Genomic DNA, 24,437 nt, shown 5'->3' on the forward strand with positions numbered 1-24,437 from the left:
CCTGCTGTGCGGGTCGGGGGGTGGGCACCGCGGAGTCCTGCCGGCCGGCCTGCGGCTGCGTGGCCCCGTGCTGCCCCCAGGCCTGCTGCCAGGCCTCCCGCTGCCCTGCTGCGTGCCCGTGAGCTGCCAGCCCGCCGTGTGCGAGGCCCCCGCGTGCCCCGGCCTCCTCTGCCGCCTGCCATCCCCTGCGGCGTCCTGGCCTGCTGCTGATGCGGCCTCCCAGCCGGCCCCCCTGGCCCCGGGCAGCACCCCGCCCCCTGCCCCCGGGGCGCACCGGTCTTGGCCCATCCCCGGGGCCTCCGGCGGCCCCCGGCGCTGCTAGTAAAGCGACCCATCAGGCGCTCCTCCTGGAAATTGCGGGCCCGGGCCGGGAGGGGCGCCCCGCTGTCTGGAGCAGGGTCTGGGGCCGAGGCCTGGGGCTGGCCGCTCCTCACGACGGCTCCCAGCGTGGCCCGAGCCGGTGTCCGCCCAGTGCTCCCCGCAGCCTGCGGGGCCGAGCGCCCGGGGCTGGCAGCCGCGCTGCCCTCGCTTGGGTGCCGGGGCTGTTGGGCTGCAGCTGTGAGGGGGCGCCCAGGGTCAGGGCTGCCGCCGGGGGCGGGGGGCAGCACCGAGGTGGCACTGGGGAGCGGGGGAGCCCAGCCAGCCCATTACCCTCTGCGCCCTGGGTCAGCGCTTTTTGCCCCTGACCGGCCCTCGGCAGAGAGAGTGGGGCCTTCCCGTGTGAGCGCGACGCCTCTGGGCTCCGTGGCCAGGTCCCCGAGCAGCACAGCGGTGGCCCACACCATCTCGGGCTGTGGTGATCCTGGCCTCGGTTCCCCTGGGGACGGAAAGGAGCGGGACCCCAGGCCCTTCTCTGACCCCCGACGCCACCTTTGTCCTTCCCCAAGCACCCCCGTGGGGCCCAGGGTGACGCCCGGGAGCCAGCACAGGCAGGCGGGGACAGATGGCCCTCGGATGGCCACACAGGTCCACCGAAGGTGCTGCTGCAGGGGAGGGGGTAGAGGGGACAGGAGCGCGTGCACCTGCTGTGCTCTGACCACGGCTCCCTGGTCTCAGCTCTTGCGGCCTGGCCGGGGCCACCGGCCCCTTTCCCTCACGCGAAGGGCGGCTCAGCACCCCGTCTCCGGAGGCTTGGCGGCGGTTAGAGCCCGGGCTGCGCAGCCGGGTGAGCTGGCCTGGAGTCGCGGCTCTGCCGTCTACGGGGCAGCCTCCCTGTGACCTCGGTGTCCCCATCTGTACGACGGGTCCTGGCCAGTGCCTGCCGGGGAGGGCACACGCTCTCCAGAGGCTCACGCACACCCGTGGTCCCGGCTTCTCAGAGTCGACACGAGCTCAGATGCTCGTGCATCTGACCTCGGGCAGAGGGCCGTAGACCACGACCTGGGGAGCCTCGGTCCCTGTTACAAATATTAAATAAGTGTGTTTGAAACGTGGGTGAAACTAAACAGTGAAACAAGAAACATGAATAAGGAATAAGATGCTATTCAAAAAAAAAAAAAAAAGATGTATGTACTGGGGGGAACCAGATATAACTTCTAAAGCCAAAACGTGTAAAATCACCGGAATGAAAACCCACTTTGTGGGAGTAGACGGGATGCCCCGGGGTGACGCGAACCCGACGCCGACCTGCAGAGACTCTGAAAGAACAAAATGTGGCTGAGAGGCTTGTAAGACAGAAGGGGAAGATCCAACATTCAACAAATTCACCTCCTGGAGGGAGAGACCAGAGAGAAGTGGGATGAGAACTGGGATGAGGCCACAGTGGGGGGGGGGGGGGGGGGCGCTTTCCAGAGACGGTGAAGCCGGGCCTCAGCCCAGGTGGCGAGCACCGAGCACCGGGAGCTCTCGGGAGGGAATGTTCTGGAAGCAGCTAGAGAAAAGCCCAGCGTGGCCCCCCGGGGGCTTCTGGGGTGGGCTCTGCAGCTGCACACGAGGAGGCTGTGAGGCCGACAGAGGGGTCGACGGGCCGAGAGGCGCTCATGCTCCAGCTGCGTCCACACAGTGTGGGAGCACCTGCAGGACACCCCCAGGAAGAAGCACGGTACCCGAGGGGGCATCCGGGAGGCGGGCAGGGACAGTGACTTTAGAAGCTGGGAGAACATGTGGATGGACAAACATTAACCGAGGAGAAGGGCTGCAAATGCTGTGCGGTTAGAATAAAAATCAAGTTAAAACTAGAGCCCTGGACACGCAACGCTGATACGTTGCAGGGAATCTGCTTTTATTCTCAGGGCGAGAAGGGTCGTGACCAACGCCAGATCGCTGGAGTCCTCGGGACCATGGGGGAAAGACAGACGGCGTGAGAACTGGAAGGGGGAAGGGGGAAAACACGAGGAGACGTTTTGTAAAACGTCAATGCGAGCGCGGGTAGGAGAGGACTGCTCGGAGCGGCGTGGAACAGTGAGGCAAAGAGAATCACAAAATAAGACGACAAAAAAATTCACATGTATTTGCGACCGTGATAAACAGAGTGAGATGAAAGTGTCCAGGTGAAAAGCAGGGATTGAATTTCTTTTTAAATAAAATTCAAAAAAAAAAAATTCAGCTCCGCGTGGTTGTGGTCTACGTGGGGGTGTCCGGCTGCGCCCCTCGCAGAGGCCCAGGGCTGCGGGCCTGGCCTCACCGGACACGGCCACGTTCCTTGGCTCGCACACCGTGTGTGGCTATTCGTGCGGCAACAGCAGGGCTTCGTGGCTGCGGCAGAGACCAGGAGCCCGCAAGCCGGACAGATGGACAGATCTGCTCCCACTCCTTTACATGAGGTGTCAAGCCCCGGTCCCCGACGTAAAGAGCAGAAAGGTTGAAAGTAAGGAAGTGCACCCAGCAGACCCTCACCAAAAACATCAGGTGCAGCTACCGTAATAGGCGAACTATACCTTGAGGTAGAAAGCGCTGCTAGTAACGATGCGAATTATCATTAGTGATGAAATTCAGCGGGAAGATGTGACTCTCCTGCACTTCAACATACCACAGAGGACAGCCTCAAAATGCAAAATGCGGCGCATTCATGCCTCGGAGGAGCCACGGCCCTTCGCTCACAGGGAGGGACTGCGACACACGTCCCTCGAACACGACTGGGCAGGAAGAAAAGTGACGTCAAGGATCGACTTATTCAGAATTTGAAAAATTGCGGATACTTTTCTTTAGCTTTTCATGAGTTGTGACGAAGTGAGACACTGGCAAGGAGTGTTTTATCTCGAAAACCTCCAAATAGGGATGCCTGGGGCGGGGGGGGGGGGGTGGGCTCTGTGATTGAGGGTCTGTCTCTGGCTCAGGGCATGACCCTGGGGTCCTGGGATCGAGTCCCACATCAGGTTCCCTGCATGGAGCCTGCTTCTCCCTCTGCCTGTGTCTCTGCCTCTCTCTGTGTCTCTCATGAATAAGTAAAATCTTTTAAGAAATTAGAATAGAATAGATAAAATTAAATTAAATAAATTAAATTAAATTAAATTAAATTAAATTAAATTAAATTAAATTAAATTAAAAAAGGATGCCCGGGTGGCTCAGTGGTTTAGCGTCTGCCTTCAGCCCAGGGCATGACCCCGGGGTCCCGGGATCAAATCCCACTCAGGCTCCCTGAATGGAGCCTGCTTCTTCCTCTGCCTCTGTCTCTCCCTCTCTCTGTCTCTGTGTCTTTCATGAATAAATAAACAAAATCATTTAAAAATATAATATAATAAGCAATGGATGTCACAAACAACTTCACCCCAATAAATTCTCTAACTTCCCAAAATGAGTCATTTGGAACTTGAATAAGCTGTAACCATTAGAGAAATCGGATCAGGACTTGGAATCCACCCTCTTGTCTTAAGGCCAGACCCAGAGGGTCTGTGGGTGCCAGCTGGCACTCCAAGCAGTAAACCTCTCCAAGCTCGTACAAAAACGAGCCCGCTCCCTCGCCTGTTTTCTGAGCTAGATGAACCCGAACACCAGAAACAGACTGCAGGCTAGCAGGAGATCCCTCTCTCAGTAAGTTCAGAAACAGGGGAAAGTCCTCAGTTGTGCTGGAGATCGGGGTGCCGGCCACTCCAGGAGGACGGGGGCGGGTCGGGGGGAGGCACGGAGGCTCTGGGCACGGGGCACGTCCACTCCCTGGACCCGCGGCGGTTACAGGGAACACCCACTTTGTGAATGTTCACCAAGCTGTGCCCTCAGGTTTTCTGTACTTTCCTGCATGCTTGTCATCCTATTAAGAAAAAATAGAAAATAAATCCCCCAAGGCGTATCTCCCAACAGTCAGGCTGCCCACGTGGGGGTCATGCAACTGTAGTGGCCACGGTAGGAGACGTGGGACAGCCGATGCCTCGGCGGCTGGTGTGACAAGTGGGGACAGCCACTCTGCAGAGCGGTTCGCACGCTCCAGGGTAGGCGAAGGCCACGGAGGAGCAGGAGCACTTCTGGGGAGAGGACGTCGAGCCACGCTGGCACGTGGGCACCAGAAGAGTTAGAAGAACGGAAACGGGCAGCATTTGGGGCAGCAGCTAAAAATGAAGAAGAACCCAATGTCCGTGAAGGAGAATAAATAGGTGGCAGTCCGCCCCGCGGTGGAATCCTACACGGCCGCGAACAGAAGCGGCCGAGGGCTGCGGGACTCATCAGGGAAGGACGGCTCCGCATGACGCTGACGGGGGAGAAGCATGTTACAAAAGGATGCACAGCTCGTGGTGCCATTTAAATGTCGAAAACACGCCACGGAACACACCGCACTGTTTCAGGACACGGCGGACAGGTGCACCGGGGTGGTCAGGCCCTGCCCGCGGGTTCCTGCAGGAGGCGCTAGGCAGGGCTTCCCGAACCCGGGGGACCTCTTTCCCGTCTCCGGACTCCGCCAGCAGCCTTTTTCTTGCCACACGCTGTCCACGTGGCAAAGTAGCTGCCGGCGTCCGTGTCACATCCTATGCTGTGAGCTCCGCGGGAATTCCCACGGCCGGGTCAACAAGGGCCCCAGCGAGCCAGCACAGTGCTGCGTGTCTGCGTGTGAGTGCCCGTGTGTGTGCACGTGTGTGTGCCCTTATGCGTGCGCATGGGTGTGTGCATGTCCATGTGTACTGTGCACCCATGTATGCGCCCCTGTGTGCATGCTCATGTGTGGACATGGGCGTGCCCATGTGTGTCCCCTTGTGCACATGTACTTGCCTGTGTGTGTTCCCTCATGCACGGGTGCATGTCCATGTATGGACATCTGCATGCCTGTGTGTGTCCCCTCGTGCATGTGTGTGTGCCCATGTGTATGCCCATGTGTGTGTGCTTGTGTGTGTCCCCTCATGCACGTGTGTGTGCCCATGTGTATGCCCATGTGTGCATGCTTGTGTGTGTCCCCTCATGCACATATGCATGCCCACGTGTGGACATGTGCATGCTCGTGTGTGTCCTCTCGTGCACGTGTGTCCCCTCATGCACATGTGTGTCCGTGTGTATGCCCGTGTGCATGTGTGTGTACGTGTGGCCTACAGCACAGGACCGAGTGGGGGAGGCAGACGCAAGGCGCCCAGGTGAGAGGTTCCGGGAGGGAAGCTGAGGGCGGTGCTCCGATGCCCGAGCCGGGCACCACACCACAACCGCTTGGGAGGGTGAGTGCAGGACCGCGTGAGAGCAGAGCACCGGGCTCTCCTCTGCACCGGGAGGGGCTGCCAGTGTCACAGGTGTCACAGCCCGAGCACAGCATCCCACACATCATCCCCACACTTGGGCGGCGGGAGCATCTGCTCTGTGTTGCCGTCCCCTGCCCCGCGCCACCACGCATCACACCTGCTGCTCCCCCGTCACACCCCTGGGCCAGGGGAGCACCCAGCGGCCTGCAGCCAGGGCTGCTCCCGCCACCTGCCTGCGAGGTGCCAGGCGCCGTGGGGGGCCCTCCTGCCAGTCCTCCTGCCCTCACCTGCAGGCCTGTCTCCTTTGCACCCCACCTGCTGCAGGGCATCCATTCCCGGTCCCCAAATCCTGGAGGAACCACTCTGGTCACGTCAAGGAGCCCAGCGGGAGCTGGCACCTGCACCCCCTCCGCAGACCCTCCCAGAGCGGGTGGGGACCCAGCCCAAAGGCCGTTTCCCACTTGCTCATTTGCTTCCCTTTATCATGACCTTGAAGATAATTGGACCTTCTTTGGGACCTGACCTTAATTAATAAGTTGGTCAGGGCAGCCCTGGTGGCTCAGCGGTTTAGCGCTGCTTTCAGCCGCGGTGTGATCCTGGAGTCTGGGGATCGAGTCCCACATCGGGCTTCCTGCATGGAGCCTGCCTCTCCCTCTGCTTCTCTCTCTCTCTGTATCTCTCATAAATAAATAAAATCTTAAAAAAAATTAATAAGTTGGTCAGACCTGCACTGTCCTTTGGTGTCTCACGCTCTAAAGCCTCACTTCCTAAGACATTCCCGAGGGGGAAACTCAGCACCACGGAACGGAGGCTCGGAGGGGCCTCAGGGCCCCACAGCCCTCGCGGGGTAGCTTCCCCGTGGGGCCGAGCTGTGCTCCTGCCCTCAGCACACGCTCTACTCGGCGGGTTCACCTCCCGCTGCTAGCCGGGCACACCAGATGCCTCGTGCGTGTGTGAGTGTGAGATGTGTATGCGCTGGTGCGTGCATGGTGTATGCATGTATGTTATGTGTGCACACGTGTGTGCGTACACAGGGGACGCAAGTACGAGAGGGAGCGTCTTCACCCAAGTCCACTGGTCCCATTCCCAGCTCGGCTTTAACCAAGCCCCTCCCCCCACTCCAATCTAGGCCACCTCAGTTAAAGGATAGTAGGAGCAGTTCTGCAGCTCTAAGAGCATCACCTGCCTCCAGGGAAGAATAAAGGAGCCTTGGAGGGCGGGGTCGGAGGACTGTGTCCCCTCCTTGCCCGAGGGAAGGGGGAGGGGGCTTTACCCTTTTTTAAAAGACTTTTATCTATTCATGAGAGACACACAGAGAGAGGCAGAGACAGGCAGAGGGAGAAGCAGGCTCCACGCCGGGACCCCCATGCAGGACTGATCCCAGGACCCCGGGGTCACGCCCCGGGCCGAAGGCAGGTGCTCAACCGCTGGGCCCCCCAGGTGCCCTCTGGTTGGTGAGCGAAGGAAGCCCCCCGATTTAAGGGCCACACCTTGGGAGCTGAGCCACCTCCCACCCCGCACGGGCCTCCTCTGGAATCTCGGGGACACTAGGGGCAGGGGGCAGTGCTTCGGAGGCCACCCCCAGGCGGGAGGGCAGCCAGGCTCCCGTCTGCTGGGCAGGGCCCCCGCCTCCGCCGGGACCAAAGCAGGGGAGGCCAGTGGACTGTGGTGCTGGCCGGTCTCAAATGCACCCACGTCTCCAACTCAGAAAATTCAGTGCAGAGCAAACCCCCCAAAACAAGGCGTTGAGCCCTGGTGGCTGCGGAGACGAGGTGCATGAGAAGCATGACCGCCGCGGCCTGGGGCTCCCTGTTCCCCAGGGGGTGCAGCTGGCTCCCACGGGCACATGGCCTCGATGCAAGGGTCACAGGTGCCAAAGGAGGGGTGGGAACAGTCCCCGGCCTGGCCCTCCCACCCCACATCCACTCGCCCCCACACCCGCCCACCTACAGGAGCAGGTTCAACCTGAAACAGCACCGCCTCCCCCCCCACCCCCCCAAGCAGAACAGCAGGGAAGGGTCAGGGGGACCCAGGACACAGGGCGTGCGAGGAATCCTAGCACCAACAGGGAGAGGACAAAGTCCGTTCCCGGCCGGTCCGTGCAGGATGACCCCTCCCACCGCCGTTCAGAGCCTGCATGAGAAAACCCGCTTTCCGGGTCCACACTGACGCGATGGGCGCGCTCTTTGCAAACGAACAGCACGCGATGCTGCGGGTGGTCACCCGGAGAAGCCAGAGGGAGTCAGTGATGGGTCCTAGCACCAGGTTAGGTGGAGGGCTCCTGGGGGTTGACGACAGCAATCAACAACGGATCATCCGCCAATTAGAAATGGGCCACGTGGACCCGTAACAGGAGCGAGTCAGGAGCTGAGAGCCCGAACTGATCCGGTTCTAAGATCTAAGGTCTACAAGAGCTGAAAGCTGGGCTCCACGTTCTGAGACGCGGGACGCGGGACACGGGACACCTTCTGACGCGGTGGGGAACGTCCGTCCTCACGCCCCCAGGCAGGGGCCGACAGCCAAGGGGAAGTAGAGCAGCCCTGGAAGGAGGACGAGTCACCACCCCAGGCAGGTGCACCTGCACGTCCCGTGAGCCCTGTGACAAGGGGACCGGCCTCCCCCTCGTAGCGTGGACTAGGGCAGAAAACACAGAAATGCACAGAGCTGCGTCAGGAAGGCACCATTTATTTGACTCACATGGGGTGGGTTCCCTGCTGGAGACCAGGGCTTCCCAGTGTCACAGAAGGATCCAGATAATCCTGCTCCATCCTTGCACTGGCTTCAGAGGGTCTGCTGGGCATGTTCTTCATCTGCCCCGTGCAGAACCTGGAGACCCACCGAAGGCTCGTTCCAGGAAGGGCACGGGTGTGGCCCCCGTGCCCTGGGAGCAGCCAGGCAGGAGGCTCATGGTCAGAAGCAGGTCGGGGTTCTACAGGAGACGGGCCTGCAGACCAGCGTGGGGCGGGAGGGCTGGCAGGACCCAGAGGACTGGCAGGAGGAGGCCACAAACACCAGGGGCTTGCAGGTCACGGGCAGGCACACGGAGGACTGGGAGGAGGGGACGACATACACGGAGGGCCGGTAGCTCACGGGCACGGACACGGAGGGCCGGCAGCTCACGGGCACGGACACGGAGGGCCGGCAGCTCACGGGCACGTAGCAGGACGCCTGGCAGGGGCTGGAGGTGAAGCAGGAAGCCTGGCAGCCTGGGGAGCAGCTGGTGTGGCACATGTTGGCGTGGAGCTGGGCTGGTGTCGGGGAGGAGGGTGGAAGTGTCTGGAGGGTGCTCCCGGGGTGGCCTTTATACCCGGGCTGGAGCGTCCTGGCAACACAGAGCCGCCTGTTGACTTCCTTGTTTGCGCCTCCTCCAGGCTGTCTCCCAGGACTTGGTTTTCTGCTGCGGGTGTTTTACGTGTTTGGGCCTCACCCTCATGACTACCTGCTGCTTGTCAAGCTCCTCTCACACTTGGAAACCTGCCCAAGCACCTCTCCAGCACCGGCCGGGCCCCGCCTCCCCGTTACGGTGTCGCCGGAGCTACTTGTGCGTGGACCTGCCAATGCGGATGTCGCCATGTCCCTCCCTCTGTGCGCACCGACAGTCCCCAAACGGCCTCCCCCACGTCAGGAAGGCTCCGGGGCAGACGCCGGGAGAACGAGGGCATCTGGCCGGTGTCTGAGCGTCCCCGAAGCTTCAGGCCGGCGGCCCAGTGCTGGCCACCTGCCCACGGCGTGAGTGTCACAGGGAACTCCCGGCGGGCAGTGACCTCGGACCCCGTCTCGAGAAAGCCCCCTCGTTCAAGACGCACCATCAGCAAAGCCGCGAACCTCCAGCATGGAGATGCAGCCCCACCAGAAGCAGGGGCGTCCCGTGAAGTGTGCGGGGACGCAGCACGAGACAGCACCCCCAGCACCCATGCAGCCCACAGACATCACGGCCCCGGGGACTCAGATGGGCGGCTGTCGGCGTCTGGTGGCGGGGCTCCCTCTCCTCCCTGGGCTCTCGCCCGACTCCTACCACCAGAAGGCCAGCAGGGAAGCCCACGCTCTGCCGTCCGCGGGGCTCTGGCTTGTAGACTCCACCCCCCCAGCCCTGACAGTGACAGAGCCCCCAGAATTTAGTGCAGAAGATGGTATTTGTGAAAACAGCTGTGCAAGAGGCTGCTGAATTATAAGACTCGGGACTGGTTTGTGAGAATTTTCCAGAACAGGGGCCCAAAGATGGACACACAGCTCAGCGAGGTCCATCCAGGCACCCAAAGGGACACACATATGGACCCAGAGAAGCACAGGCCACGGCTGTTCGTCAGGGAGGCCCTGTTCCCCGTCCTGGGTCCCCTCCCTGAGGAGAGACACCCATCTGTGCTCCCGGCACCCCCACCCCACCCCACTCCACTCCACTCCCCTTCACACTCTTTGCACGATAAATAAATCTTGAAAAGAAAAAGAAAAAAGAGCCTGTGAACCGGGGCCAGACAGTCTAACGCACGGGTCAGTTCAGTCTCCGGAGGGAAATGAAATCAAAGCATAAAATGTGTAGAAGACTCAACGGACAGTTCTCCCAAACTAGATTTAAAAAAAAAAAAAAAAAAAGGACATTGACCTATAGGTGTCCCGGGATCTTTGAGAAAAACCCAAGCTGGATAAATACAAAGACTCTGGGGCCGGCCCGTCTGCAGAGGGCACCCGCTGGGGTCCGCCCTCACAGGGCCATCTCAGGAAGTCTTCACAGGAAGACTCTGGCCTCTTTTGGGGAGCAGAGCGGGTGTCATCTAGGATTTTCCAGGACAGCGTGTCACTGACCAGCGAGTCTGTTCTGGGAGCCACACTCCTCGTCAAGCCCTCTGAGTGTGGTATCGGCGACAGCAGGTGGATTGAGCTACGCCTGCTTGGTCGCTGCCCCCTCCCCCGGGGCCCCACTGAGGCCAAGACCAACGGCACCACCTCTGCTGCCTGGACTTGGAAGCTCACAGCACAGACAAGTGTGGAATCTCGGAGAACAAACCAGGGAAACCCGACGGAGCGACGGTAGCCGTCTCGCCCTCCCCTCAAGCACACAAGTCAGGCACAGTGATGAGCCCTCAACAAGCAGCTCTTATGGGCTCCCGAGAGGAAGGAAACACACAGCGCCCTCCCCCTTTGCCCGGCCCGCTACCCCGGGCGGTCGGAGTCCCAATGGCAGGACAGTGAGCTGGGGGGTCTTGGCAGAACATGGTGGGCCACTTGCTGAGCAGAAACACATTACTGGTTGGCGCAGTGGAAGCATCTAGACTCTGAAGAGTGGATGGGGCACCAGGAAGGAGGGAGCACGCATGAGTCTTTGTGAGAGTCCCGTGTAAATCTGCGGAAGGCGGCAGGGCCGTCTACACTCAGGGCAACACCACCGGAGGCTTAACGTTGAGCATCTGCCATAGGATTGAGAGTACAAGGGCACCTGGGTGGCTCAGCAGTTTAGCGCCACCTGCAGCCCAGGGTGTGATACTGGAGACCCGGGATCGAGTCCCACATCGGGCTCCCTGCATGGAGCCTGCTTCTCCCTCTCCCTGTGCCTCTGCCTCCCTCTGGGTCTCTCATAGATAAATAAATAAAATCCTAAAAAAAAAAAAAAAGGATGGAGAGTGCAGCCCCCCAGCAACCTGCTAAGACCCCATACAGCCACACCCAGGGAGCAGCGACCATACCTACGGTGAGGCCCGCTCCAGACCTGCCCTAAAAAGCCAACCCAGGACAGCACTTCCAGAGAAGACAGTTTGGCATCTGAGTCCCACCAAGAGAAGGAGCTTAGGAATCACTCTGAAGCCTCCACAGACCAGCCGAAGAAGGTGTAAAGCCAGGCTTGGCCACCTTCAAGACGATCATCCAGTGACTGACTCTCTGCCAGGAAGAACATCAGTAGCCAGTGAGCGAGAACACGCAGACTTCCTAAATGTATTATCAATCATTATTGTCAATAGACAATAAAAAAACCCACTAGACAAAAAGGGTATAGACAATGTAATCCGCAGTTAAAGGAACAAATCAATCGGCAGTAATGAAACTCGGGATGGTCTGGACACTTGGTTGGGCAAACGGTGGCCGTAGAGAAGCTATTATAAATGTGTCCCAAGAGTCGAAGGAGGATACGTTCAAAGAATTAAAGGAAAGGGTTATTGTCATGACTGAATGGAGAGGGGATGTCAGGCAGTTCAGTGGGAACCGGTGGGAAATGGGAATTAGAACTGAAAACACAACAGTGGAGATGGGATGTCCCCTGGGAAGTCGTCATGGCAGAGTGAAGACGGGGAATAAAGGGTGTGCGAGAGTGAGCGCACCTCGAGGGAGATTGTCTAACCCGAAGGAGAAGGAAGAGCTAAGAAAAATACACAGAGGGGCCCCCGGGGGCTCAGCGGTGGAGCATTTGCCTTCAGCCCAGGGCGTGACCCCGGGGTCCTGGGATCCAGTCCCCCATTAGGCTCCCCGCAGGGAGCCTGCTACTCCCTCTGCCTCTGCCTCTCTCTGTGTGTGTCTCTCATGAGTAAATAAATAAAATCTTGAAAAAAAAAAGAAAAGAAAAGAAGGGCCCCACCCAGGTGGCTCAGTCAGTTGGGCATCTGACTCTTGATTTCAGCTCAACTCATGATCTCAGGGTCATGAGATCGAGCCCCATATCAGGCTCTGCACTCAGTAGGGGGAGTCTGCTTGGGATTGTCTCCCTCTGCCTCTGCCTCTGTCCCTCCTCCACTCGCACTCTCTCTAAAATAAATAAATAAATCTTTAAAAAGGGGGGGGGGCAGAAAGAAAAACTAGCCTGTGAGCCAGTGCCAGACAGTCTCACACACAGGTTAGTTCAGTCTCCAGAGGGAAGAATGAAATCAAAGCGTAAAATATGTAGAAGTAAAAAAAAATAAAAATAAAATAAATTAAAAAATAAAATATGTAGAAGTCTCACCAGTTCTCCCAAACTAGATTAAAAAAAAAAAAGGACACCAACTTATAGGGGTCCCAGGATCTTTGAGAAAAACCCAAGCTGGATAAATACAAAGAACACCGTATCTGGGCACATACCAGAGGGATGAAAACCAAAGGACAGAGCAAAGCCTTCAAAGCAGTGAGAGGAAAATCACTTTACGGAGAAGAAACGGTGACAGCTGACTTGTCATGAGAAGTGGAGACCAGAGGACAAGGTGCTGAGGGGCTCAGGACAAACAGCGCCGATCAAGAGGTGTACATATAGGGGAAAAAAGGGGGAGAGAAAGAAAAGAAAGGAAAGTCCTTTGAAACGGTGAAATGAAACCTTTCCGGACACTCGGAAGCCAGGAGGGCGGCTCCGGTGCAGAGGGCACGAGCGGCAGGGGCGCGGGGGGTGGGGTCTGCAGGCAGGAGGAGGGCAGGCAGGTGGGCCACGCCGGCAGGTGTAAAGGCAGGTTTGTGCTTTCTCGAGAGACAAGTGACCGACTGACATGTGCGACTCCATTACTGGATCATGTCTGGATGTGTGGTCACCCGTGGTCGCCCCGAATCCTCTTCACGTGGCTGGAGCCAACGGAGGGGCGTGTGGAGGGCTGGCCTCACAGACTCGTGGCTCGTCCACAGGTCACGTCCGGGAGGGTCACGCGCCGTGCGCTGTCAGAGGATGCGGGCTGTTCGCTGTCTCAGCACCCACCACAGCGTGAGCACCTCTGTCCCCGCCCGCAGACTCGGGGGGACCCACCAGTGGGGGGGAGGGCCCGGAGAGACGGCCGCCCCTGCGACCTGGCACCAGCGCTGGTGCCCGTGCTGTGGCTGACGTGTAAGAGCAGAGGGCCAGGGAGTGCGGGGACGCTGGTCCACACCCCTGCCCCCACCTCCACCTCGGAAGGGACTCGGGGAAGGTCACACCTGCTCTGCGGGAGCCGGGCTGGGGGAGCACACAGCGTGGGCCGCTCACCCTCCCTGCCCAGCTGGGCTCCGGCTGCTGTGCCCCATCTAGGAGGGCAACTCGCCAGAGAGCTCGGGAGCCACACGGACCACACAGATGGGACTGACGCTTCACCTGTCTGTCACTCAGTCTCGTCTGTCCCGGCCGACTCGGGACCTGAGGATATGTCACCATGGAACCCCTGAAGTCCCACATAATCTGGCACCGAGGTCGAGGCCACGGACTTCGGGGTGCAACCGAGCAGCTTCAGACTCCTGCTGCTTCACCCGGTGGTGAGAAGGCCCACACGTCAGGGACTCTGACTGCACCTCGTGTAAGTGGGGTCCCCCCCACCCCTTGGATGGTGACAGGGATCAGTGACTAATCCAGAATGAGTGGATCCACGTGCAAGGGTCTGCACGGCACCCGGCACAGGGCTGGGACTGTGTGACGTGTGTGACGCGGCCACAGCCACCGGCCACTTAGCTCTGATCTGTCAGGAAGATTCTGGATCATGGAGTTTCCGAACCGACCCCGGTCTGGTGAACAGGACGGTTCTTGTGTGGATGGAGGACGGTTTATCAGCTCAGGGAGGCACCCCAACATCCCGATGTGCGGTCCCCTGTCCCCAGCTGACGGTCCCTCACCTTCCTACCCGGGCTCTGAATCCAGAACTCCCGGGGCCGCTGGGTCACGGCAAGCCTGCAGCTGACACGGGGTTTCCTGAACTGAGTCACTCGCACCAGGAACTCCAGGGAGAGACGCGGAGGAGGAGGAGGAAAACCATCAGGCGACTGGAGGAAGGGACGCCACAGCTGGGTATAAAGGCCACCAGGTAGGAGCGTCCAGATCAGCCTGTCCTCGTCCCCAACTCCACTCCAGCCCCACTCCACCATGTGCCACACCAGCTGCTCCGAGGGCTGCCAGCCAGCCTGCTGCGTGCCCAGCTCCTGCCAGGTGTCCGGCTGCGTGCCCAGCTCCTGCCAGGTGTCCAGCTGTGTGCTCAGCCCCTGCCAGGTGTCCAGCTGTGTGCTCAGCCCCTGCCAGGTGTCCAGCTGTGTGCTCAGGCCCTGCCAGGTGTCCAGCTGTGTGCCTGTGAGCTGCAGGCCCGTTGTGTGCTTTCCAGTGAGCTGCAAGCCCGCTGTGTGCCTGCCCGTGAGCTGCAAGCCCATCGTGTATATGGCCTCCCCCTGTCAGTCCTCTGGCTGCTGCCAGCCCTCCCGCCCCACCCTGGTCTGCACCCCTGGCCCCTGCGGCACCCCTAACTGCTGCTAACAAGTCACCTGGAACATCCATATCTGCTATTGACCTCTCCTGCCCTGTCTCATTCCTGAAGCACTGACGGAGCCACACTCCATAGAGGCTAGAATTCCCTCCTGCTTTTCCTATCCACGAAAGCTTAGTGATCTATTAAAAATAAATCTCTGTGCTCCTCAGCGCTGTATCTTTCTGTGATTTTGCCCTGAAGCTGCTTCTCCCTGTCATCTGCTTCCTTGGACAAGCCAGTGAGTGAGAAGTCGTCCTGTCCAAGGGCGGTTCTCCTGGGACAGTCACACCCTTCCGCATGTTGGGGAGCCCCTCTGAGACACGTGGAGACCCAGGCTGTTGAATCCGAATGGGGCGTTCTTTCCCACTGTTTCAAATGAGGACTTCGTGCATGGTTCTTGGGATCCTAGAAACCACCAACTTCCTTCAATGACAGAAGGAAGAGGCACAGCTTGAGTGACCCATAGTAGCTTGCAGTTCCCAAGAAGAGAGGTTCATTGTGTGACACCCCAAAGGTTGCACCAAGGAGCCAGGGTGACAGGGATACAGATCTCTGCTCAAGGAAGAAAGAGTTCCCTAAAAGTCAGAGCTACCCTGCAAGATAATGAGCAGCAAGAGGCTGTTCCAGCTTCTGGGTGGGGAGGGCTTGAAGAGAAGGCACATTTATTCCACTCTCTTACTAACAGATCTGGAATCAACCCACATGGCCATCAACGGGGATGGATCAACAAGGCACAGAGTCCTACAATGGAATACAAATCAGCAATTAAGAGGACCGCACTGCTTTTGCAACAACATGAACAAATCTCAAAAATATGATGTTGGTGAATGGAGTCGGACAGAAGAGCACCTGCTTCATGATTCCATTTAAGTGAGGCTCTCCGAAGAGCTGAGCTAATTTATTGTTTTTAAAAATCAGAACAAAAATAATAATAAAAAAAGAACAATGGCTGTTTCTGGAGATTTTGAGTGAAACTGAGTAGGTGGAGGAAGACACTTGGGGAGGATGGTGAGGTCCAGGGCCAGAGGGGTGGGCACAGGTCACATCCAAGACCCTGATAAGGCTGGGTGCATGGTCAAGTTGTGGGCCCTGATAGGGTTTGGGCTACTCAGGTGTTTGCATTTGTCAAAATTCATAGAGTGAAACACCTCTAAGATTCATAGGATTTCACACACAAAAGCACAAAAATCGAATTCCTGTTAACGATTCGCTTCCTAAGTGTTTGAGTGAAGTGTACTTGTTTGTCACTTACTTTAAAATGCTTAGAAAAATAAGATGTATGGATAAGAGGGGTGGTTTGATGGGCAAGTATCTGAGAAAGTAAATGAGGCTCAGTGTTAGCTATCGGTTCCAGGAGTTGGGTATGTGGATATGCACTGTTTAATTCCTTCAGCTTTTCTGTATGTTTGAAATTTTTCACAATAAAATGAAAGTAAAAATAGTTAAAAATAATTGTTGAGCTTAGTAGTTTATTTTTTTTTAATTTTTATTTATTTATGATAGTCACAGAGAGAGAGAGAGAGGCGCAGAGACATAGGCAGAGGGAGAAGCAGGCTCCATGCACCGGGAGCCCGATGTGGGATTCGATCCTGAGTCTCCAGGATCGCGCCCTGGGCCAAAGGCAGGTGCCAAACCGCTGCGCCACCCAGGGATCCCAGCTTAGTAGTTTAAAATAAAATTTTCCTCATAAAAAAAATAGAAGCCAAAATGGGATTCCTGCTTTGGATAGGAAATTAAACCAATAGCCTCCATGCTGTGGCAACCTAATATTCCAAGTGAGTTGGGGTGCACACAAAGAGAATTTGGGTACCCAGCATTCAAATGGAATGAGGGTAGACTATGGATCAGTCAAATACCCAGAGTTTCAGGTGGTTGTGGGAAAGCCATCACTCCAAGAGAGCTGACGCTTCCGTTCAAGATGGCGGGCTGAGCCCACCAATCCCATCTCCACCCTCCCAGGACCCACTGTGCGGGAGAAGCCAGCTTACGATGGGTGAGGGACTCAACAAATGCAAAGGGAAGCAGAGGCGAGTGTGCTCACCCCAAAGCAAGGCAGAGGAGGTAGGAACCAGTGGACCCTGGAACATGATATCCCCTGCTCCTGATGAGGCCCAGTGGAGGAGGAGTGTCCTCAATGGAAGGGAACAACCAGGGCCACCAAGGCAGGCACCCCCCCCCCAAGGCAGAGTGTCTAGCAGTCCCACTTCTCCCCAAACACCACCAGTGTGTACCTCTAGGACAGTTGAGCACCTCAACCAGGAAGGGCTGAGGTTCCCGGGGAGCTGTTGTCCCCCACAGGTGCATAGCTCTCATTCTGGCTTCTGAGCTCCCAACTTTATTATTCCCGAGACCACCACCTCCAATCCCAGAGTGCCACGTCAACTTCCCCACATGGGTGAGCTTTCTCTAACTCAACACAGGCTGACACAGGTGGAAAAGGAGCCCAGACCACCAAGAACCACTCCCATCCTTACCCCAGCACATGACCAAAACCAGTGGCACAAGAAAGAAAGCCTGAGACAACAGATATAAAAATACAACCCAGAGGAAGCATATAGTTTACAAAGCAGAAATCACCTTTTAAATTAAAGTCAAAATTAAATTTAAAAATCTTAAATATAGTAGGACATCAAGAAGATATTAGAGCCAGAAAGCAAAGGCAAGAGGCTTTGAAAGGGAACAATTAGAAAACAAATGCCCCAGAAGTCATAGATATCTAATGTGTTGATGATATTTAACATTAAACAGAGGAGCTTGAAGATGACATGAGAAATCCCTGAGACTTAGGACAAAATGTTGAAGAGGTAGAAAGTACGAGGGAAAACAAGTCAGCATGAATGACCTCCCCCAGGAGTACGGGCTCTGCTCTTGGGGGGGGAGCACAACGAGGACACGGGGGAATGAGGAAATGCATTCCTAGAGAGGAACACATCCCACAGTAGAAGATACAGCCTCAAGGTTGAAAAGACTAAGCAATATGCCAAGAAAAACGAATGGGGAAAAACCCAGATACATCCTGTTGAAACCGCAGAGCATTAGGGATAATAAGTGGTTCCCAAAAGCATCTGCAGAGAACTAAACAAACAAAAGTCATCTGCAGAAAAATAAAAATCACATTGGCATTAGACTGCCATTAACGCACTGCATATGCTACAAACTTCAGGAACGGCGCTCACAGAGTCGTGGTGACTGGAATCCAGCCTGTGCTTCCACACATGAGCAACGCTACAAATAAACAGATGATTGGAAAAATACATAAACAGCGTGTAAATGAGCAGCGAGCACGACAGCACGTTATTGGTAATAGATGTAGTAAATAAGCCTGTTTTTCTAAAACTAAGTGACATGTATTTTCTCGTGTGGTCATCTGCTTTTCAGCATTTTTTAAGGCGTTTTTTAAGGCAGTGAAAATCACATCTGAAATAATAAAATGTCTGGTTATAAATTAAACCAAAGGGTGAAAGACCTGTGCACCAATAACTATAAAACATGCAGCAAGAGCAGAAGACAACGAGCATACCATGTTCATGGATGGGAAGACTTTACATTATGGTGGCAGGACTAACCAAAGCGTCATGCAGATTCAATGCAATCCTTATTAAAACCCCAAGAGCCGGGCAGCCCGGGTGGCTCAGCCATTTAGCACCGCCTTCAGCCCAGGGCGTGATCCTGGAGACCGGAAAGACGCTGTCGGACCCACAGGTAGGAGGGCCTGGAGGAGCGGGACTGGGATCCGGAGAGCAGGCTGGGCCAGGGCTGGGGCGCCGGTGGCACGGGAGGCAGTGGCTAATGGGGACAGAGCACCCTGCGCTCACGGCCAGGGGGGTGGGTGCCCCACACACACTGACACACGGAGAAACGCTCACCCCCCAGGACTCGCCCGGACAGCTCGGGCTGCTGCAAGGACGGCCTGCGCTCTGCCCCCACCTGACCATGGCGGCCCGGCCTAGTGCGGCCTCCCCTGAAAGCTGGGCCCACGACCCCCAGCTCCTTGCACCGATGTGCCCTGCATGTTTCCGGAGAGACGCCGCGGCCACCTCATCTCTTTGGGGGCCAGGGGCCTCACCCCAGAGTGCCAGTCACAGGCCTAGGGGGCCTCGCCAGCGACAACCTCCTTCACGTGCCCTCACTGTCTCACCATGAACCCCGGGTGGCCGCACGGGCACCAGCTCAGCAACACGTCCACGTCTTGGTCCCCCCGCGTCACCCTCATTAATACAATCTGCCTTCCTCGATGGTCACCTGGCTTCCGCACACCATAGCGTGGGCATCCCGACCACCCAGGGGAGCGGGGGCCGCTCCAGGCACCTGCACCTGCCTCGACCCTGGAAGGATGGGCACTGGGCCTTGGCGGATAGAAGCCACAGCTCACCACACTCCCCAGAGAGGCCCCTCACCACCTCCAGAAGGGGACCCCAAGACGTGGGCAGCCCCCCGCCCCCGGGCTCCCTGCATCACCGGGCTCCTGGGCGCGCACACTGCCTGGCCGCTCCTCCATCCCACTCCCCTGGTGACACCAGGCTCCCTCTCTGGACCCCAAGGCCGCCACCACCACAGCAGACCAGCGTCCCCAGCCCAGACCCCGAATGCGGCACCAGGACGGTCCCCACTCCCTTCTAGGACCTTCCGCCCCAGGGTGGGCAGCCTGAAGCTGGCGGGCCTGCCCCGGCCACCTGGAGGGGCTCCCCTGGCCCTGACCCAGCTAGGTTCAGCCTCCCAGGGGGCAGATCCCCGCCCCCAGATCCTGGGCCCAACGCAGGCAGTCGATGTAGCTCACAAGCACCCCTGCCCCACACCCGGGACTCGGGCAGGCTGTGCCTCAGCGCTGAGACCCTGCAGAGCCGCCTGGCTCTGCAACATGGAGGACCGTCCCTCCCGAGTCCTTGGGCGGCCGCCTGGGCTCCACAACCCCGAGGACCCACCCCTCGAGCGCCTGTGGGGCCGCGACAACCCCAGGGACCCTCCAATGGGGCCCTGCCAGCCGCCTGGGCTCCACGACCCCGGGGACCCTCCGCCTGGGCGCCTGCCCGGCTGCCGTGGCTCTGCCTCAGTTTCCCCATCGGTGAGGTAGAAACCACAGTTGTTGTCACGGAGCTGATGTGTACAAAGCTGCTCAGGACAGTTGCTGGCATAGACCTGTGACGCATGTGTTTGCTAAAAATAAATACAGCTCACAGCCATTCAATGGTTCCTGGACTCGGGAGAGGATTATATCCCCAAATAAAGACGATCCACAAATAAACGGACAATAAAATATGTGTGTGTTTCCACCACGTGCTGAGGAGCATGGGGATGAATAGTGGGAAGCCCCCAGGGAGACGCTGGGAGCAGGGGTGAGGGCGGGATGGGGACCACTGACCCGCCGGGGGCACCCAAGAGCCGAGCTCCCTGCCGGGGTGCGCGTGACCCGGAGCCTCAGGCACCTGCTCCCACAACAGGAAAAGGCCTTTCAGGGCCTCATGATGGACAACACGCCTCCCTGGGGTGTATATAAGCCCAAACACCCAACACTTCACACACTCACAGCCACACCCGCACCGACACACTCACCTGCACCCACACCCCGCCCCAGCACCCACACCATGGCCACCTCCACCCTGTCCGTCTGCTCCAGCAACCTGAGCTACGGCGGCCGCGTCTGCCTGCCCGGCTCCGGCGACTCCTGCCCCTACTCCTCCTGGCAGGTGGACGACTGTCCCGAGAGCTACTGCGAGCCCCCGTGCTGTGCCCCGGCCTCCTGCCTGACCCTCCTCTGCACCCCTGCGAGCTGCGGGTCCAGCCCCTGCCCACCAGCCTGCCCCGGCTCCTGCCAGCCCTCCTGCTGCAGCTGCTCCCCGTGCCAGGAGGGCTGCTGTGTGTCTGTCTGCTGCAAGCCCGTGTGCTGCACCCCTGTCTGCTGCACCCCTGTCTGCTGCACCCCTGTCTGCTGCAAGCCCATCTGCTGTGAGGCGTCCCCTTGCTCAGCCTCCCCCTGCTGCCAGCAGTCTAGCTGCCAGCCCTCCTGCTGCAGCTCCTCCCCCTGCCAGGAAGACAGCTGTGTGTCTGTCTGCTGCAAGCCTGTCTGCTGCACCCCCGTCTGCTCCACCCCCATCTGCTGCAAGCCCGTGTGCTGCACCCCTGTCTGCTGCAAGCCCGTGTGCTGCACCCCTGTCTGCTGCAAGCCCGTCTGCTGCACCCCTGTCTGCTACCAGGTCTCCCCCTGCTGCCAGCCCAGCCCCTGCAGACCCTCCTCCTGCGTGTCCCTCCTCTGCCGCCCCGTGTGCAGGCCCGCCTGCTGTGCCACCCCCTCCCCCTGCCAGCCCAGCTGTCGCCCCCAGGGATCCAGCGTGTCCCTACTGTGCCGCCCCGTGTGCTCCCGCTAATGGGGCACATGCCCCCGCGGCGCTGGGCTCAGGCCCCACCCAGTGACCCTGGGCCTCCTGACCACCCCTCAGCCCAGCCCTCACCTGTGCTAGGTGGCTGCCCCCACCCACGACGGAGTCCCCCTGGGTATCCACTCTCCTGAGCTGACTTCACCTCCTCCCTCCCAAGAACCCTGACCCTGCGGCTCCCCGGGGCTCCTGCTCCCAGGACGCACCTCCACCTGCCCTGGGTCACCTGCCTTTCCTCCCAGTTCCTCTGCTCAGGTCACTTGGCCTCGCTCTCCAACCTGTAGGCCCCTCCCCAGCACCCCAATAAACTCACTTCACCGGCTGACCTGCTTCCTTTCATCTGACTCTCACGGGGGTGGGGTGCCGGGGTTTGGACCCGACAGTGGTCTCTTCCCGCGTGAACATTACTGGGAGGAGGGATGAGAGGTCCCCAAGGGACGGGGCCCAACTGCTCTGGGCGGGGCCGCGGGGTGGGACTCACGGCGTCGCACGGGACAGTCAGGGCTGCTGGGCCCCGTTGGGTCCCCGGGGCTCCGAGGCTGGCCACCTGCACACGGGGCACGACTTGGGGGGCTCAACCCGGGCCCATCTCCACCCACCGCCCAGCTGGGCAAAGCGGCCCAGACAAGCCGGCCTGGGGGCCGCAGGCAGCACAGACCCTGGGGCCTGGGGGCCTCCTGGGGTCCCCCTGAGGTCCTCCCGCGTGCTCTGCTCATCCCGTGGAGAGGCGGCGGGCTGGGGGAGGCAGTGCTCCAAGCCTCCAGAGGAAACGACTAGGTTGGAAGCACAATCTTCAGGGTGGGTGGCAGGAGCCCAGGGTCCCGTCCTGTTCCTGGAGGGCACGTCCCCCAGGGCCAGCAGGACACTCTGGGGAATCCGAGCTCTCCCCCTGCCAGCCTCCCAGCTGCTTTGGGTCTGTGTCTTGGGAACCCCCGTGACCGTGGACAGCACCTTCCTCTCAGTCCAGGAGGCGGTTCCCATCACACTCAGGAGAGCCCTTCCCACGGCCTCGGCCGCGTCCTCGCAGGGTCCGGCGTCCTGCCCAGGGACCATGTCCACAGGGAGGCCTCAGTGGTCTTACCTCCTCAGAGCTGCTCGGAGAAACCGAATAAACCTGCCTTGAATTAACCCCGAGGACCCTGGGCCCTCCGTGGGCCATTTCTAGCTGAATGGCCAGCCCTCCCCGCAGGGCGCCCGGGGCCCCGCTGCCCGGCCCATCCTCGGCCTCTGGGCCCCTCCAGGCACGTCCCTCTCCGGCCTGGCCCGGGGCTCCCGCCCGCAGTGTCAGGGCCAGTCCCAGGCAGGGCGGCCACGGCCACGGCCCGGGCACCCCCGTCCCAGAAGCGGGCCCTGGTGGGCAGATCCTCAGGGACCCGGTGGCGGCGCCCTAACCCTGGGCACCCTCCCCTGCAGGGAGCCCGCAGGACGTGCCCTGAGCGGGGAGGACGGGAGGGGAGGCCCCAGTCGCCCCCGACCCAGCCCCGCACTGCGTGAGTCCCCTGCAGGGTGGAGCCTCCCGCCCCCCGGGGACCCTGTCTGTCCCTCACACACTCCCCCGAGGCCCCATTGTGCCCACCCTCCCGCACCCGGCCCTGACCCAGCCTGGCCCCGTCCCCGAAGTTAGTCTCACCCTGTCCCGTCTCCCGGGGACTGTCCCTGCAGAGCTGGGCCCTGGGCTCCCACACACACCTCCGTCCTGCCCCGCACCTGAGTTTTCTGGGGCCCTGCACCCTGAGCCCGCACCCCCCACCTGCTGGGGCGGTGAGACCTTGGGCTGCCCTGACGACCGGCCCGGGGCCTGTCCTGGGTGTGAAGGGAGCCCGGGCCTCCTTGGGCGCCCCTTCCCGGGGCGGGGACAGCTCTCGGGGTCCCCAGAACTGGCCTGATGGCCTAAAATCCACCCTCCAACCCTCTACGCAGCGGGGCCTTGGCCACCCCCAGGGACCCTGAAGCCTCGGGCCCCCTGCGCATACTCTGGTCACAGCCCGTGTCTGATGGCAGCCGCGAACTCTCCAGCAAAGCGCATGTCGCTTTCCTAGGTCTGGGGCCCCGGGGTCCCGCTGTGACGCGCCATCCTTCCTGCCACACGGCCTGGGATCCCCAGCAAGGGCCGCCCGCCTCTGGGAAGCTGTGCGGGAGCGTCAGGCCCTGCCGTGCTGTCACATAATCCTTGCGGGACTCTGCGACACGGCCGCCCTGGGGTCCCATCTTGGGGACGGCCCCTGTGTGGCCAGGGGATGGCAGATCGCTGGGGAAATTCAGGAAGACTCGGAATCCGGCAGCGGGCAGACGGGCAGGTGGCCAGGTGGGCCCCTGATGTGGGCACAGCGACCTTATGCCAGGGGGGCGAGGCCCCGTCCTCCTTCGCCCGCAGACCTGGGGGGCGGGAGGCGACGGGACCAGAGGCAGAGCTGGAAGGCTGAGGCCCTGCACCGGGGAGCAGGGCCACCAGGCTGAGGGGGCAGGAGGGCCGTGCCCAGGACCCCCCAGGGGGCGGCCCTGCCCACACCCTGACCTCAGCTTAGGACGCTGAGACATGAATGTGTGTTGTTGTGAAGCTCAGGGGTGTGTCACCCGTTACCGCAGCCTCGGGAAGCAGAAGCGGATGAGTTTGATCAAACCTTCATATTTCTACCCACTCTGATCTCAGGTGTCACTGAGACAAAGTAAAATAAAAATTATGGTAAAAATAAATTAAGGGCAGCCCGGGAGGCTCAGCGGTTTACACCACCTTTGGCCCAGGGCCTGATCCTGGAGACCCGGGTTCGAATCCCGCGTCGGGCTCCCTGCATGGAGCCTGCTTCTCCCTCTGCCTGTGCCTCTGCCTCCCTCTGTCTCTCTCTCTGTGTGTCTCTCATGAATAAATAAATAAAATCTTAAAAAAAAAAAAAACCAAGAAACTTTTTCTCTGCAAATGAAAAAGCTGATCCTCAAAATCATACAGAATTCATAGGGGTGGAGACTCCAGTAAATACTGTGAAAGAGGAGGAAAGGTGGAGGGTTCATCATTCCTGATTTCAAACTTAGTGCAAAAGTACATCCGTGGACCTGCTGCGGTACTAGCGTAAGGACAGACCTAGAGACTGAAGGAATAAGATTGAGAGTCCAGGGGTAAACCCATGTATTTACGGCCGATTGATTTTTGACAAGGGTTTCAAGACTGGTCAGTGGAAGAAGAAACCGTCTTTTCAACAAGAGGTGCTGGAGAAACCAGATTTCCCCCACGCAATTTAACACAGCTGGGTCCCCCCACCTCACCGCACAGACAACAATCACCTAACGATGGATACGCATCCCGAGAGTAAGAGCTAAAACCAAAATATCTTAGAAGAAAA

General features: G+C 59.1%; 3 protein-coding genes across 3 annotated transcripts in view; 2 read left to right on the forward strand and 1 right to left on the reverse strand.

Moving 5' to 3' along the window:
- The window catches only part of TSPEAR (thrombospondin type laminin G domain and EAR repeats), a 164,767-nt gene that overhangs the window by 114,652 nt on the left and 25,678 nt on the right, over nt 1-24,437 (reverse strand). The gene's annotated exons all lie outside the window — the stretch shown is intronic.
- On the forward strand, nt 14,303-14,900 carry LOC129502126 (keratin-associated protein 12-1-like). The gene has a single exon (XM_055313566.1). It carries the CDS (start codon nt 14,359-14,361, stop codon nt 14,737-14,739), a length of 381 nt encoding a protein of 126 aa, XP_055169541.1. The 5' UTR covers nt 14,303-14,358; the 3' UTR covers nt 14,740-14,900.
- LOC129502119 (keratin-associated protein 10-12-like) lies at nt 20,234-21,424 on the forward strand. Its single transcript, XM_055313559.1, has one exon. It carries the CDS (start codon nt 20,314-20,316, stop codon nt 21,091-21,093), a length of 780 nt encoding a protein of 259 aa, XP_055169534.1. The 5' UTR covers nt 20,234-20,313; the 3' UTR covers nt 21,094-21,424.

This window comes from Nyctereutes procyonoides, unplaced genomic scaffold, assembly GCF_905146905.1.
Source record: "Nyctereutes procyonoides isolate TBG_1078 unplaced genomic scaffold, NYPRO_anot_genome, whole genome shotgun sequence".
In the NCBI taxonomy this organism is placed as follows: Eukaryota; Metazoa; Chordata; class Mammalia; order Carnivora; family Canidae; genus Nyctereutes; species Nyctereutes procyonoides.